The 16,742-nt window shown below is 43.0% G+C and overlaps 1 protein-coding gene across 7 annotated transcripts in view; it reads left to right on the top strand.

Moving 5' to 3' along the window:
* Positions 1-345: 345 nt before the first annotated feature.
* Positions 346-16,742, top strand: part of LOC144699815 (uncharacterized) — a 29,078-nt gene continuing 12,681 nt past the window's right edge. For 2 of the 7 annotated variants that reach the window (XM_078571091.1, XM_078571096.1), the window contains exons 1-4: positions 361-581; positions 9,881-9,921; positions 13,619-13,675; positions 16,011-16,130. In XM_078571091.1, the coding sequence (XP_078427217.1) occupies positions 9,916-9,921; positions 13,619-13,675; positions 16,011-16,130 (183 nt within the window). In that variant the 5' untranslated portion in view covers positions 361-581; positions 9,881-9,915. Of the gene's footprint in view, positions 593-9,880; positions 9,922-10,579; positions 10,675-13,618; positions 13,676-16,010; positions 16,131-16,742 lie in introns of those variants that run through there. The other 5 variants (XM_078571093.1, XM_078571092.1, XM_078571095.1 and 2 more) reach the window with 5 other exon arrangements.

Below are 16,742 nucleotides of genomic sequence, written 5' to 3'. Positions count from 1 at the left end.
GCAAATGGAGAGTATTCCATCACACTCCTGACTTGTGCCTTGTAGATGGTGGACAGGCTTTGGGGAGCCAGGAGGAGAGTTACTCGTCGCAGGATTTCTGACCTGTTCTTGTAGCCACAATATTTACATGGCTAGTTCTGCGAATTGTGTGTATGTAGATCTTCGTGTGATGTAGATTACATTCGTCGATGTGTCGAAAAAGCTGCTTTCTAAAATGTTTATTCCACGTAGTCGGTTCAGTTATAAAACTGAACTCCCGCCTCTAGTTCTTCTTTGACCATCAACTACGTGTCCCCTGTGGAAGCAGGAAGTCAACGCCATCAGTTTCGTTTTCTCTCTCCTCGCGTCAGATCAGCACCCGATTCACCCGCCTAAACTGAGTCCAGGCTCTGCTTCTTTAACCGTGGGGCGTGGGCTGCTATTGGGACACTGGCATTATTACAGCACCAGGTAAGATGTCCCGAACTCCAGCTGGTCACACGCTCCCCGTCCGCCCGGTCTGACAGTGAACCTACTCTTAGGTCCGCTGCACACACAATTGTGCAGGGTGAAAGGAACAGCCGCTGGAAGACTGGAATGATGTGAATCCTGTGTACGTGGAAATATTTCGTAATATAGCGAGTCACAAGGATAAGGAAGTAACTATAAAAAGAAAAAGAACGCTGTTCGCAATCAATGATACCTGACTTGTGATTTGATTTGCTGATCAAGATAAAGGGACCTCACTGCTGGTAGTGGAATATTTATATTCTGCTTGTGATATTGAGATGCAGTTGTCAAGAGTATTCCATTGACACTAACAGGATTTATAGTCCCAGTTCAATAGAGTTGGCGATGGCATAGTAGTATTATCTCTGGACCAGTATCCTAGAGACCCAGATTAATGACCTGGGTTCAAGTCCAGTGAAATTTGAATTCAATAAAAATCTGTAGTTAAAAGTCTGATGATTGATAGGAAACCATTGCTGATTGTTGTAAAAGCCCATCTGGTTCACTAATCCCCTTTAGGGAAGGAAATCTGCTGCCTTTACATGTGACTGCAGACCCACAGCAATGAGGTTGATCCTTAAAACAAATGCCCTCAAAACAAGCTGGCCTAGCCAGTAATGCCCACATCCTGTGAATTAATAAAAAAAAGTGTTTTATTGCTTTCAAATGTACAATCCAACATGTCCTTCTGTTACATTCAGCACAAACAAGCAACTAGCAAGTGAAGTAAGCCAGTAATCTGTAAATATTAGGCAATAAATGTTGAACTTGCCAGTGATGCCCACTATGAGTGGTAATAAAATTATACGGACATACAAATTAGGAGCAGGAGTGGACCACTTAAGCCTGTTCCGCCATTCAATAACATCATTGTTGATCTGATCTTAACCTCAACTCCACATTCCCACCTACCCCTGATAACCTTTTGTCCCTTTGCTTATACAAATATTAGGCTACATTCTTGGGTGATCTTGATCTACCAACTTTGCATTTAATAGCTGAACGCAGTAACCAGTGGCACCATGCAGACATGTTCAATTCAGAGAATCATAGGGCTAGATTTTGTTATGGTAATGGCAGCAAAACAGTCGCTATTCCCTGTTGTTACTCCACTGAAGCTGCCATCAACTTCAGGAGTTCAAATGTTTGCAGAGAAATGCAGAAATCCAAAAGTTGCTGTCAGTGAGTCCACAGATCTCCAATGGGTGCACTGCTGAGATTCCTACAGACTGAAATCTCCATTGAACATAATGTAAGAAATAGGAGCAGGAGTTGACCATTCGGCCCCTTCAGCCTGCTCCGCTGTTCAATAAGATCATGACTGACCTGATTGTGGCCTTAACTCCACTTTCCTGCCTGACCTCAACCCCTCCATAACCCCTACAACCCTTGCCCCCCCTGTCAATCAAAAATCTGTCTAACTCAGCCTTGAATATATTCGATGGCCCAACCTGCACTGCTCTCTCGAGCAGGGAATTCCAAACACTAACGACCCTCTGAGAGAAGAAATTCCTACACAGCTCTTTCGCAAGCATGATTGATGAAAAATACCACTTTTACGTGGTTTTTCTCACTGTAAAAACCCTTGAAAAAATTATATCTTGTTGAATGAGCTGTAAATGGTCTTTAATGACATACTAACTTCTTAATTACTGCTAAACATTCACAGGCACTGAAAAGCTAAATTTTTGGAATATGAAATTTCTCAATGATAAAAATTGCATGATTTTTAGAAGCAAAAGCAATACTTTTCTTTAAAATGTGTTTATCTCTATTTTAATTACTATTTTAAAATTGTGTTTATCATTATTTTAGAATTCCATTTTAACCCAACCATAGGCATTTATTTTGTTATCTAAACATTTAAATTAGAAATGGAGATTCGGTGCTTTTCACTTCCAGGTTTGCTGTCTGTGAGAATACTTCAATATGAGTTGCTGCTTGTTTGCTGACACGACAACTGCTGCACTCCACAGTCATCAGATAGAGAATATTGCACAGGAAGATACTAAATATGACGTTATTATGCATCTTAAATGTGATTATTTTTCTGTTTTATTTATGGAATAAATATGGATCCAGCCTTTTCCTATGTAATATTGCATTTACAGAGCAGTTCTACTGTCATGGTTAATGTTTTGAGCCCAATATGATGCTTCTTCAGAACTGAAGAAAGGCAGGAATGTGATGGGTATTATGCTGTTGAAAAGGGGTGGGGGGAGGGTCAAGTGGAGCAAAAGAGAAGGTCAGGGATAGGTTAGAGGGTAAATGACAAAGGTATCATGGAACCAAAGGCAAAAGGAGTGGTAATGATAGTATGAAAGAAACAAGGGATTGGTTCAGAGTAGGTATGAATAGCAGAATGAAGGTCAGCGCTGTCTTAAAGCAAAAACATGAGAACAAGATACAGCCTAGCGTTTGGGGGGGATAAATTCAAAATGGAGGACAGAGTTCATGGCCTGAAGCTGCTGAACTCATTGTTGAGTCTGGAAGGCTGCAAAGTGCCTAATCGGAAGGTGAGGTGCAGTTCCTCCAGCTTGCATTGGGCTTCATTGGAACAGTGAAGCAGATCAAGGACAGAAATGTGAGTATGAGAGCAAGTTGGTGAATTGAAATGGCAAGTGACCACGAGGTGGGGCCCATGCTTGCGGGCTGAGCAGAGATGTTCCACAGAGCGGTCACTCAGTCTGCGTTTGGTCTTCCCAATGTAGAGGATACCGCATTGCAAGCAGTGAATACAGTAGATCAATTTGAAAGAAGTACATGTAAATTGCTGCTTCACCTGGAAGGATTGTTTTGGGCTTTGGACGGTGAGCAATGAGGAGGTTAAGGGGCAGATGTTACATCTGTGACTGCATGGGAAGGTCCTGGGGGAAGGGGATGAGTTGTTAGGGGTGACTAAGGAGCGGACCAGAGTGTCATGGAGGGAATTGTCCCTTCGGAATGCTGACAGGGGTGGGGAGGGGAAGATGTGCTTGGTGGTGGCGTCATGCTGAGTTGGCGGAAATGATGGAGGATGATCCTTTGAATGCGGAGGCTGGTGGGGTGGAAAGTGAGGACAGATGAAGCCCTAATGTAGTCCTGAGAGGGAGGAGAACGGCTGAGGGCAGAATTGCGGGAAATAGGTCAGACACAGTGAGGGCCCTGTCGGCCATGATGCGGAGGTGTGGGGTGGGAAATCCTCAGCTGAGGGAAAAGGAAGACATGTTGGAAGCACCACTGTGGAGGCAGTGTAGTCAAGGTAGCTGTGGCCAACTCCCACAGCTATATCAACTACACCTCCTCACACCCTGCTCTCTGTAAGGACTCAATTCCATTCACCCAGTTTCTCCGTCGCATCTGTTCCAATGATGCTACCTTCCACAATGGCACTTCCCACATGTCTTCCTTTTTCTTCGACTGAGTGTTCCACCCCACTGTGGTGGGTGGGGAGGTCGGTGGGGGGGGTTAGGTAGTTAAGGGGAGTGAGGCGGGGGGACTGGGTGGTCGGGGGTGGTGTGTCAGGAGGGCAGTGGGGCACTCAGTAGGGTCGGGTGGGTAATCAGGGGATTAGGGATCAGGAGGGTGATCAGGGGATTAGGGGGTGGGGAAGGCAATTTGAGGATTGAGGGGGTAGTCAAGGAATTGGGGGGTGGGGGTTGGAAGATAATTAAGGGTTGAGGGGATAGTCGGGGAGGTTGGGGGTTGAGGTGCAGTCAGGGTGTGGAAGGGATGGGGGGGTGGGGACATCGATGTGGGGGTAGTTGGGGGAGAGGGTCAGGAGGGTAGTCCAGGGGTTGGAAGGGTAGTCAGGGGGTTGGGAGGATAGGGGGGAGGGTGGGGGCCACTCAGGGTTTTGGAGGATAGTCGGGGTGTCAGGGGGGCAGTCGGGGGCTGGGAGTGTATTTGGGGGTTGGGACGGTAGTCAGGGGGGTGGATGGGTACTCGGGGTGTTGGGAGGGCCGTTGGGGTATTGGAAGGGTAGTCAAATGGTGGGGAGGGTGGTTCGAGGGGTGGGGGTAGCCAGGGGGTTGGGAGGGTAGTCAGATGGGGGGGGAATGGATGGGTACTTGGGGTTTCGGGAGGGTAGTCGGGCATTGAGGAGTGTAGTCAGGGGTTAGGAGGGTAGTTGGGGGGGGGGGGGGGGGGGCGGTGGATGGGTACGGGGTGTCGGGAGGGTAGTTGGGGGGTTGGGAGGGTAGTCGAGTGGTAGGGAGAGTGGCGGTAGGCAGAGGGCTGGGAGGGTAGTCAGGGCATCAGGAGTGTAGTCACGGCGTGGGGGTGTAGTTGGGTGGACTGGTCAAGGAGCTATTAGGGGATCCCAGTCTATGGATTGGTGGGGTTCAGTAGTGTAGTTAACCAGGAATTAGAAATGGATTTAATCCTTCTAACCTTTCCTGGAGAACTATCCTGCTGGGAGACTCAGAACCATCCAAAGTCTCCAATTTAAATTGGATTATCAGATGGCTCCCAGTGCAGGGTAATTTCCCTTTGGAACTTTAAACTTCCCTGGCAATTCCCCTGGCCTTGGGACTTCTGGGGGGTCCTCCAGCGCATCTTCTAGGGTACCTCCGGGGAACGATCCCCGGGAGATAAGGAATTCCGGGCCATGATATTGCTACATGCCTTGTGTATGACCGATGCAGTTAGTAAAGCGGAGTTATTTAAAAATCCCAGAGGGAAACTTTAAACAACTGTCATAACAATCCAAGATGTTCCTTCTGTAGCACCTCTGTTGAAAACACTTCTACAGACTGCTCAACTACCATAGGCATCACCCACATTTGCGATCCAACTATATCATTACCTAGAATAAATTGAACCCCTGCAATGGGCAATTTTTCCACCACTCCAACTATAACTTAACCCATCTTCCATCTGCTCTTTAAATTTACCTTCCACTACGGAATAGATTTAGCATTCCCATGAACCCCATTTATTATTACCTTCTCCTCCAATATTCCCTTTGAACAACAAATATCACTATCCCACAACATTAAGGACTGACTAGCCCCTGTGTCTCTTAAAATGTTAACATATTTAAAAAGACTTTCACTTCACACACAAAATCTTTAAACATTTCTGCAACCTGCTCCCCAGAATTCTCTTGAGTAAACTGTGAACACATTCCGACGTCTTTACCTTTCACTGATTCTCTCTGTTTCACCTGTACACAAACCACTGGTTTCTCCTGTGCCTGAACCTCAGAACCCACAGCACATTTACTTCCAGAGCTTTTCTGTACCCCAGCAATTCCTACAGATTTTCCCTGCAATCTCCAACACACTGACTTCGTGTGCCCCATTCTATTACATTTGAAAACACCTCAATTTTCGAATGTCACTTCTACCTTCAGCACCTTCCTTTTTATTCCGAGAAAAAACTTCCTGGGAATTCCAGCTACTCCTTCTCTTCCCTGACTACCTGCCTTCCTTTCACCATCCCACTTATTCTCCTTTTCCAATTTGAAAGCGTGACAGAAAAAGGTTTAGCTCTATGAACTAACTCATAATTATCAGCTATCTCTGCTGCTTGTCTTACAGAATCAACTCTGTTCCTCCACATAAGTTCTCACTACTGAAGGGATTGAATCTTTAAATTCTTCCAAAAGAATGACTTCCCTAAGAGCTGCATAGGTTGTCTCTATTTTTAATGCCCATATCCACCAATCAAAATTACTTGTTTTACTCTCAAACTTAATATAAATTTGCCCAGGCTCAATATAAGTTTCTCATATTCCTAAATTTCTGCCCGTAAGCTTCAGGAACCAACTCATATGCACTCAAAATAGCTTTCTTCACCCATCATAATTCATCGACATTTCTTCTGAAAGCGAAGCATATGCCTCATGTGCCCTACCTAACAACTTAGACTGTAATAATAATGTCCAGTTTTCCTGTGGCCATTTCATCAGTTTAGCTAGCTTCTCAAATGAAACAAAGAATGCTTCACTATCTTTTTCCTCAAACTTTGGAAGAGCTTGTACAAATTTAAACATATCCCCACTGGGTTCTACTCTAGAGATAAATCCTTCCTCACCTACTGACATCTCTTTTCTAACTGTCAACATTTTCAGTTGGAATTCTCTTTCTCTCTCTCTCTCTCTTTCTCTTTCCTCCTTCTCCATCTCCACAAGTTCTAATTCCCTTGATTCAAATTCAAGCTTTTTCAGTCCCTTTGCTTGTTCAAGTTCTAGCATCTTCATCTGTAACTGAAGCCTCACTACCACCAGCTTTGACTCACTGGTGTCAGGTTTCATTTCCAACTGTAGATACTGTGCTATACTTTTAACTATATCTGATTTCCTAGCCCTGCAGGTAACCCCAATTGTAACTTATCCGCCAACTTCGTTAACTTACTTTTGGTTATTATCTCCAGCCCAATCAGAGTTATCTGTTCTACTCCCAGACAAGTCTTAGCAATTGCCAAAGCCAACTTGCAGTCTCACCACTTCTAAAATACCACACCAACTCCTGAATTCAAAGTGCCTCCCTTACTTGTAATCTTAAGATTCACCAATTCCTAACCAACCAAGGAATTAGAAATATAATTTATTCCCAGATGAGCCCCCAATTTTTATGACCAATGTAGTTGGTAAAGCAGAGTTATTTAAAAATCCCAGAGGGAAACTTTAAGCAACTGTCATAACCTATAATTTTAAGTGTTATGTTTGAGATGCGACTCTAAATTCAGGAATCAGACCACCAGTTTTCGAGGCTTTACATTAAGCTAAATGAAACATTTTATTCATTTACACGTGTTAAAATATATACATATATACACACATGGTTACAAATTACTACTATCACAACTTTTAACAAATTTCTAAATTAAACACCATTAAGTCAACAGCAACCCAAAGACGTAACCAAACACCAGGCAAAGCATTTTCACCGTACAAATTCAAAATGAGGTTCTTTTCACTTTGGTTCTTGTGGAGCCAGTTGGAGGCTTACAGCTGCCTTTTGATCTCACATTGCCTCTGCTCTGCACACCTGAAAACTGCTAAAGTTATACCAATCACTACTGATTGAATGTTAATTCCCATTGTATCAACAACCTCTAAGCTAAACCTCTCTAACAATAAAACCCCTTTCATAGTACCAATTTTATTAGTAATATAAACATATGGCTTGCTATCCGCTAGGTATCATTTTTCACCCCACTTCTTGAATGCTCTACTCAAAAAATGTAAATACACGCTATCTCTCTTACATATCAAAACTAGTATACATCAAAGCACCCAGACTAGCTGGCTTTAATCCAATTAAGACACACCCACAGACTAAACCTTTATTTTAAAATAACTATCTTTTCCAATAATATGATATACATTAATAGCTTCATGACAATTGCATAAGTCACATTACAATGGTAGTGGTTTATTAACATATAATAGTATAATGCTCTACCTGTCCCACCCCACCCCAGCCCCCACCTCTTAAACCAGCTTATATTTCACCTCTTTTCTATTTTTACTTAGTTCTGTTGAAGAGTCATATGGACTCGAAACGTTAACTGTGTTCCTCTCCACAGATGCTGCCAGACCTGAGTTTTTTAGGTATTTTTATTTTTGTTTTGGATTTCCAGCATCCGCAGTTTTTTGCTTTTATCATAGTATAATGTATGTTGAACAAGAGTTAGTGAACTTTGCTCTATATAATTTGACAGTGACACATATCCCTAGTAATATATGTTGACCAAGAGTTAGTGAACTTTGCTCTATATAATTTGACAGTGACACATATCCCTAGTAATACATGGACACTGGGTTAGGTGTTCCACTCCAGTTAGTGACTCACACACTAAAATTTCATAATGACAGACACACCTAGTAATGGAGTCAGGTGACAATCTAGAAAACACTATCTGAAAGGTTGGTGGAAGCAGATTCTGTAGTAACTTGCACAAGGGATTGGGATAAATATTCAGTAAAGCTGAGTAAATTGCAGAGCAATGGGGAAAAAGTAGGGAAATGGGACTAATTGGACAGCTCTTTCAAAAAGCCAGCAGAGGCCGATGGGCCAAATGGCCTCCTGTGTTGTATGATTCCATGATTTTATCACGCTTTTTATTCAAAATAATAGCACAAAATACCTATAAAAATCATTATTCACTTAGTATAATTAGAGTGTCTTAACCTGCAAGACTTTGTATACAGCGAGTTCTCACCAAAATGCTATCATAATTAGTAAAAAAACAAAAGCTAACACTTGGAATAATAATATTTTATCATGGGCACTCTTGATGTGAACTTCTTAGTATTGTTGCTTAAATAGTTACTTAAAATCACAAGAGCCTGAGTAAATTGGAAGGCATTTTTTTTGGCTGTATCAACACTATTCAGTCTTTGGTGGTGTCTCATGAGCTGCACCCTTGTATGCCATTTTATGCTAGATTTGATTGTCAGGTTTTCACTCCTGTTAGCAAGCCCTCATTCCCTGTGAAACAAATGGGGGAGATGTTTGTGAGGTGGTAATGTCACTGGACTAGTAATCCAGAGGTTTGGGCTAATGCTCTGGCAACATGGGCTCAGATGGCAGCTAGTGGAATTTGAGTTCAATAAATAAAAAAATAAAATTTGGAATTGAAAAGCTAGTCACCATCATCGATTGTTGTAAAAACCCATCCGGTTCACTAATGCCCTTTAGGGAGGGAAATCTGCTAACCTTACCTGGTCGGGCCTACACATGACTCCAGGCCCAAGTTCACTCTTAACTGCCCTCTGAAATGGCATAGTCAGAGCCTCAGTTAAAGGGCAGTTAGGGATGGGCGACAAATGCTGGCCTTGCCAGTGATGCCCACATCCCATGAAAGAAAAATGTGATGTTTTTTTACATATAATAGCTGATAAACCTAGGGGTTTATAATAACCTGTGTTATTCTGGTTTTCTCAATATCACTCAGTACTCACGATGTTGATAGGGTCATGATCGATGACGATCACTTTATTAAATCATGTGACTTAGGCAATGTTCTCTGAACCAGGTTTACTTAAAAGTTAAAAATTAAGCAACAGATAACAACATTTCAGTTCTAGCTTTCTGGTTTACAAACTAATAGAAGATGCAATGCTTTGCTAACTCTCCCAATAATACTGAACCTGAACGTAATGTCTGTAACGTAAGGTTTAAACATGGAGTCAAAGCTATCAGAATACTTCCATGCTTATCTCTGCATGAGGTGTGGGACAGTAGAACATGAACCCCTGAACTGTCAGAGAGCTGCCAGCTAAGTGTCAATTCCTGGACAAGGAACTGTTATAATACTTTCACACCTCTTTTAACCTTTCAAACCTGGATATCACACTATATTCACTGTTATGTTGCAACTAATTTTGAGCACCGCTTTTAAGTGGGTAACGTAAAGTTAGAGAGAAAGAATGTTCATGAATGTTTGTTTCTCTTTCCAGAAATCTTTACATCAATAACGAAAATTAACAAAATTATGCAGGTGAGTTCTTTCTTTATTACACGATTCAGTAGGAATCAATAACCAAAAATCGGTTGGTGCTCAGGCTCCAGTTATTAGCATTTGGTTACAGGTTGGGAAGTCGTCTTGTTAATGCTGCAGCGTAATTTTGTGAATCAGGAGTTAGGCACACGTGCATGGTGATATGAACATAAGGCCACAAGAACATAAAAGGATTTGCCTCATCGAATTCTAACACTGTTAGTGTTGATCCAAATGTGTTTCCTAACATCTGCATCTCTGTTATTCTGCCTGGCAACTGATTTCAGAAGTTTATCACCCTTCATTGAAGAAAGAAAACATTGATTTATCACATTTCATGTCCACATGACATTCCAAGCACTTTAAAGCCAATGAATTGCCTTTGGAGTGTGTAGTCATTTGTTCTGTTACAAGCCCAGCAGCTAAAATATACGCAGCAAAATCACACAATGAGCTGAATGACTATTTTTGAATCTAGCTTTTGGTGTTGTTAGTTGATGGATAAGTATAGACCAGGACACCAGCAGAAGCCACTTCTTCCAATAGTATCACGTGGCCTTTTACATCTAGAGAGGGCAGGACCTGTTTTTAAAACCTCATCCGAAGAAAGGTACCTCCAACAATGCATTTACTGTCAGCCTAGATAATGTACTCAAGCACAAGAAGGGCTGGAGCCCACAACCTTCTGACTCAAAGACAAATATGCTACCACTGAGCCAAGGCTGACACCAGAAGTTCCTCGTGCTATCTATTGTAAATTTATTTTTCATTAGCTTGCACGTTTGACCTGGTTCAATGGGAATTATAGGAGAGCATGCCAGGAGCAGAACCATGAACCGGGGAATGAGGCTTAACTGACATCTCCATCATCAATGATGGGGAGCCCAGCATGTAGGTGCCAAAAATAAGATTGTAACATTTGCAACCATCTTCAGCCAGACCATCTCATCCTCCGCCGGAGGTCCCCAGCATCACAGGTGCCGGTCTTCAGGCAAATCAGTTCACTTCACATGATACTTAGAGACGGGCGAAAGCGCTGGATACTGCAAAGGCTGTGGGCCCTGACAATGTCCTGGCAACAGTACTGAAGACTCTGCTCCAAAACCAGCTTTGTCCTAGCCAAGCTGTCCCAGTACAGCTACAAAACTGACATTTACCCAATAATGTGGAAAATTGCCCAAGTATGCCCTGTCCACAAAAGGCAGGACAAATCCAACCTGGTTAATTGGTTTCCCATCCTCTCAATCATCAGCAGTGATGGAAGGTGTTATTGATAGTGCTATCAAGCGGCAACAACTCAGCAATAACCTGCTCATTGATGCTCAATTTGGGTTCTGCCAGGATCACTGAGCTCCAGATCTCATTACAGCCTTGGTCCAAAAATGGACAGAAGAGCTGAATTCAAGAGGTGAGAGTGACTGCCCTTGACATTAAGACTGCATTTGACTGGGCATGGCCTAACAAAAAGGGTAGGAGCCCTAGCAAAAAGGAGCCCTAGCAAAATTGAAGTCAATGGGTATCAGGGGGAAAACACTCCATTGGTTGGTGTCATACCTAGCACAAAGGAAGATGCTTGTGGTTGTTGGAGGCCGATCATTTCAGCCCCAGGACATCACTGCACGAGTTCCTCAGGGTAATGTCATAGGCCCAACCATCTTCAGCTGCTTCATCAATGATCTTTCCTCCACCATAAGGTCAGAAGTAGGAGTGTTCGCTGATGATTGCACAATGTTCAGCACCATCCACAGCTCCTCAGATACTGAAGCAGTCCATATCCATATGAAGCAAGTTCTGAATAAAATTCAGGCTTGGGCTAAGAAGTGACAAGTAAAATTCATGACACACAGTGCAAGGTAATGACCATCCCCAACAAGTGAGAATCTAACCATTTCCCCATGGCTGTCAATGGCATTACCATCACTGATTCTCCCATCATCAGTATCCTCAAGGATACTATTGACCAGAAACTGAACTGAACCAGCTGAACAAATACTGTGGCTACAACAGCAGGTCAGAGGCTGGGAACTCTGCATTGAGTAACTCACTTCCTGACTCCTCAGATCCACCACCTACAAGGCACAAGTCAGGAGCGTGATGGAATACTCCCCACGTGCCTGGATGAGTGCAGCTCCAACAACACTCAAGAAGCTCAACACCATCCAGGACAAAGAAGCCGGCTTGATCGGCACCCCATCCACCATTTTAAACATTCACTCCCTCCACCACCAAAACACAGTGGCAGCAGTGTGTACAATCTACAAGATGGACTGCAGCAACTCACCAAGCCTTCTTCAATAGCATTTTTCATCCCCTCAACCCTTACCACCTAGAAGAACAAGGGCAGCAGATGCATTGGAACCACTTGCAAGTCCTCCTCCAAGCCACACACCATCCTGACTTGGAACTACATCACCATTCCTTCACTAACATTGGGCCAAAATTCTGGAACTCCCTTCCTAACAGCAGTGGGAGTACCTACACTGCATGAACTGCAGTGACTCAAGAAGACACAACCACCTTCTCAAGGACAATTAGGGATGAACAACAAATGCTGGCTTTGCCATCAACCTTCACATCCTATGAGCTGATAAAAATGACCTTTTGTCTTGTTATCCTATAATATTTTAAAGCAATTTTCAGTATTTTCCTATCTAGTCTATTTAAATATATGCTTTACCCAGATCCTGTCCCTGTCAACCTAACTTCTCTAGGTTTAGCTTTTCAAACCTTTTCTTGTAGGTGTGCTCTCTTGCACTTTGAATTATTCCTATTGCCCTTCTCTGTGTGACGTGTAATTAATACACATCTAGTTGTTTGGTAGTACAGTACTTGTACCAGTAACTGACAACTGATAGTTAACTGCCAAGTTTTATATTCACACACAGAGCCCTGACCTTTGCAGACTAAAGAAGCATGTATGCACATTACTCTTTTTTTCAACTAAACAAAATTTATGGGGACAGCCGTTCCCTGGTTCATTCCCCAGGGCAATGCCTTGACCAATCAGAGTTGACCTGCCTGGTTTGAATTTAAACAAAGCTTGGCAGTTAACTGTCACTTGTCAGTTACTGGTGTATTTTCCATGGCAATGCTTCTACCAGCCAGAGCCACTTGCCAACCAGTCAGCACTGTCTTCTCATGCAGTATAAATTGTTGTTCCCTTTTACAATTTGGTATTCTTGCAAATTGCCCTGATGAGTGTAAGATGTAAAGCTTCAACAGCATGTCTCTTTTTTCAAATATACATCTCTTCTACTATGTGTTGACCAGAACTATGCATGTGGTTAAGTTTAATATCAGCATAATACAGAATGTTATAGGTTGGCCAAAATACTGTCGTGTATACCACACAAAAAAAAATTATTAGCACAAGATGACACAAGAAGGAATTGAGAAAAATTGTGAGCTGTCTCTAGTGCTCTCTAACCAATAAAGTAAGGCAATTAAAAAAGCTAACTAATGAGGCTTTATTTAGCAAGAATAGTGGAATGCAAGTTTGCTGAGATTCAGCATATTCAAAAGGGATAAATGTGATTGAAAGAAGGAGGTTTGTGTGATGTGAATTTTACCTCCAGAAGCAAGAAATATGACATGTAATTGACAGGAAAATAGGAAACAAACAGTCCAGTTTAATTTCAGGATTTAGCTGGCCATTCGTCACTCACTCTGATCATTGATACATTTGTTTTCAATGCAGGGCTACAAGGTGGAAAACATTGACTGCTTCTATTTTCAGTATAATCACTGCACCAACGTAAGTCTGGTTTTAGTCCCTGCCTCGGAGTTTATCTTTGTACATTAATGTTTTTAGTGGAGACAAACCAATTGCATTTATATAACACTTTTAATATAGTAACATGTCCCAAGCCACTTCACACAGGTTATATTTAAAAAAAATTGACACAGGAGCACGTAAGGAAATATTAGGACAGGTGACCAAAAGCTTGGTCAGAGAAGCAGGTTTCAAGGCTGAGAGAGAGCCAGAGAGGCAAAGAGCTTTTTGGAGGGAATTGCGGAGCGTAGGATCGAGGCAAGTGAAGGCACGGCTTCAGTTGGAGCAATTAAAATTGGGGATGTACAAGAGCCCAGAATCAGATGAATGCAGAGATCTCGCAGGATTGTAGGACTGGAGGAGATGATGGAGAAAGGGGTGGCCGATGAGGCCATGGAGGCATTTGAAAAGGGGAAAGAGAGTTTTAAAATCGAGGTATTGCCGGGCCGGGAGATTTTGCTTTTTCTGCTGCTGCATATATTGATTACTTGGGTGCAGCGCAGAGCACAATTGAGGGGGAGGATTGCAAGAGAACGCACCCAAATTATTTTGAGTGGAGACAAAATCCAGCGGGACCCCTCACAGGTGTACAATCCACTGATCCAGTTCTCCTCTGTGACAGTGTGTCCAGGCTGTTCAACATCATAGTTGCAGGCGAAAGGGAAACCTCTTACACCAACATCCAATCATAAAGGAGTCGGCAGTGCAAAATGTTCTTGTCGGAGAAGAAAGCCAAACTATTAAGGGCTACAGATTAAACGGTAGAGGGGAAATTTTCACCCTTGTCACCTGGCTGCCAATCGGGTGGAGCAGGTTGCCCATCCCCTGTGGAAAGCACCCGATTTTTATTCCACTTTCGATTGAAAATCAGGCAGGTTTTGCTCCAACCACCCAGGGGCTGAAGGCAAAAATTTACCCCAATAGTTGGGGTCCTTCGCCTTGTTAGAGTGCCAGGGTGGGCACTGTGCCCATTCAACTGTCGCACATTAACCTGACAACGGTTCCAGAGTCAGCTTAAATGAAATTGTTTTCACAGGCTCACTGTGCTGTTCCTGCCTGAACTGCAGAGCCTGTCTGGGGAGACACCAGAAACTTGTTGCTGCTGCAGGATCCAAACAGCTATCTGCAGTTTACCAGATCTCCAGCAGTCAGTTACAGATGGAAAAATCATGCAAGGGCGTTGGCATTTAAGAAAACATCAGTCAGTTTGCAATTTATTGCACCCACTGAGGAAGGAGAAATTTTAAAACCCTCTGCCAGCCTTAGCAACACTGGTTTTCAGAAACACAATAGTGTTATCACCACCAAGTGTTGCTATGGCAGTAGTGAGTGTAGGTGTGTCATGTAACATGGATACCAGCTTATTATGGGAGCTGCACCCATATAGAGATTAAAAGCGATCCAGGCACATGGATTCAACCTAGAAATAGATGGAAAACCTGGGCCAGGGTTTTATGGCCCCTCCCGCCCATCGGGATATTACGGTGCTGCCGAACTGAATGGAGATTTAAATGGCTCGCTGCACCCACCAAGGGGAGACACGCCATGGCGGGGCTGTAAAATCCTGGCCCTGGTGCAATGGCAGAATTTGCCAACCTTGACTCATCATTAGCTGAGGGATAGAGAGTGAAAAATCCGTTCTGTTATTGTTCACAGGCATGTTATTTCCTCCTCTCGATATTTTGGCCACTTTCTGGGCCCCTTGAATCATGCATCACCCATGGCCAATGAGATTCCTTGGGATTCTTGATCCATCTGTTGGGAGATGTTTTGGTGAGGCCCAGTGATAATTCTGCTCCTGATCTTCCTGCTCCCCATCTTGTAGAGATGTGTTTCACTTCTGCTGTTCTTATAGCTGCGAGGTCCTATCATTTTGTGGCATGTAAGCATTTTTCTATGGAAGACGCTGAACTGTAAAGGCGGTTATTCATAAATAAGAGGCTTGGAAAGAAGTAGAAAGGCATGAGTGTAGAAGAGTCGACCTGAAATAGAGCAGTTGATAATTCTATAGAATAAATGGTTTGGGATTTCTATTTTTAACTGGAGATTAGACCTTATCTATAGGTTTAAACATTTTTGAATTGTTTTCTATTTGGGGATGAGAGTTATGAAAAGAACATTTGTTAGAATAATGAGTTCACTGGTATAGAACTAGGCTCCCAATGGCTGCTCGGTGAGGTTTTACTTTCATTGTCACGAGAAAGATGAAATTTTCTCCTGTACCTTACTTGCCGCTGAATCCTGAACTTTTGCTGTGAAGTGTTTTTGGACATTCATTTCAACGCGTAGTTTAGATATTCCATATTTGTTTCCACAGAGTCAATGCAATTTTCAACATCGAGCAAGCTGCAAGGATTCATCAGAAACCTGCCTGGATTGGTTTCGGCACAGGAAATGCAGAAACAATAAGTGTTCCCGGAAACATTTAAGCCATGAGGTAATTAAGAAGAATGAAACTTTCCATCCCCCCGCAACCCCGACTAAGTTGCTGGATTTACCCCACTATTCAGGAATAGAAGCCAATGTTCATTTTCTTCCACCCTAGCCCATGTGACACTTGCCACAGCCTTGTTGCTGTCTTGACTGAGATCATCTGGGGCTCAGGAGAGCAGTGATATTGGAAAGGAAAAATGTCAATATTTCATCTGGGACACTTCATCAGAACTGCTCAGTGACCCAGTCAAATATACTTATAGATGCGTCCAACATTTTATGCTTTCTTTCAGTTTGCAAGCCGGATCTAAAGGATTGTTGTCACTGCCCCCCATGACCACACCACCTCGCACCCCCCACATCCCCGCAAACCCCTCAACACCAGAAATTGCAGCCAGTTTATGAAATTATTTCAGTGAGATAGCTTGAAAATGACGTGAAGAGTCACCTTTAGGTTCACAGCAGGGGGCAGTTATCTTGACCCTAGGATGTGGGATCCGTTTGCAGTGTAACTTACATCATCATTTTCATATCATCGGCTATTTGCCTAACTTCTTTTAACAAATTCTGTGGTCATGTCCACAAAGCTATAATATTTTCTATTAATGCAATTCGC

This window comes from Cetorhinus maximus, chromosome 24, assembly GCF_964194155.1.
Source record: "Cetorhinus maximus chromosome 24, sCetMax3.hap1.1, whole genome shotgun sequence".
NCBI lineage: Eukaryota > Metazoa > Chordata > Chondrichthyes > Lamniformes > Cetorhinidae > Cetorhinus > Cetorhinus maximus.
This window is presented reverse-complemented; position numbering and strand designations above follow the sequence as displayed.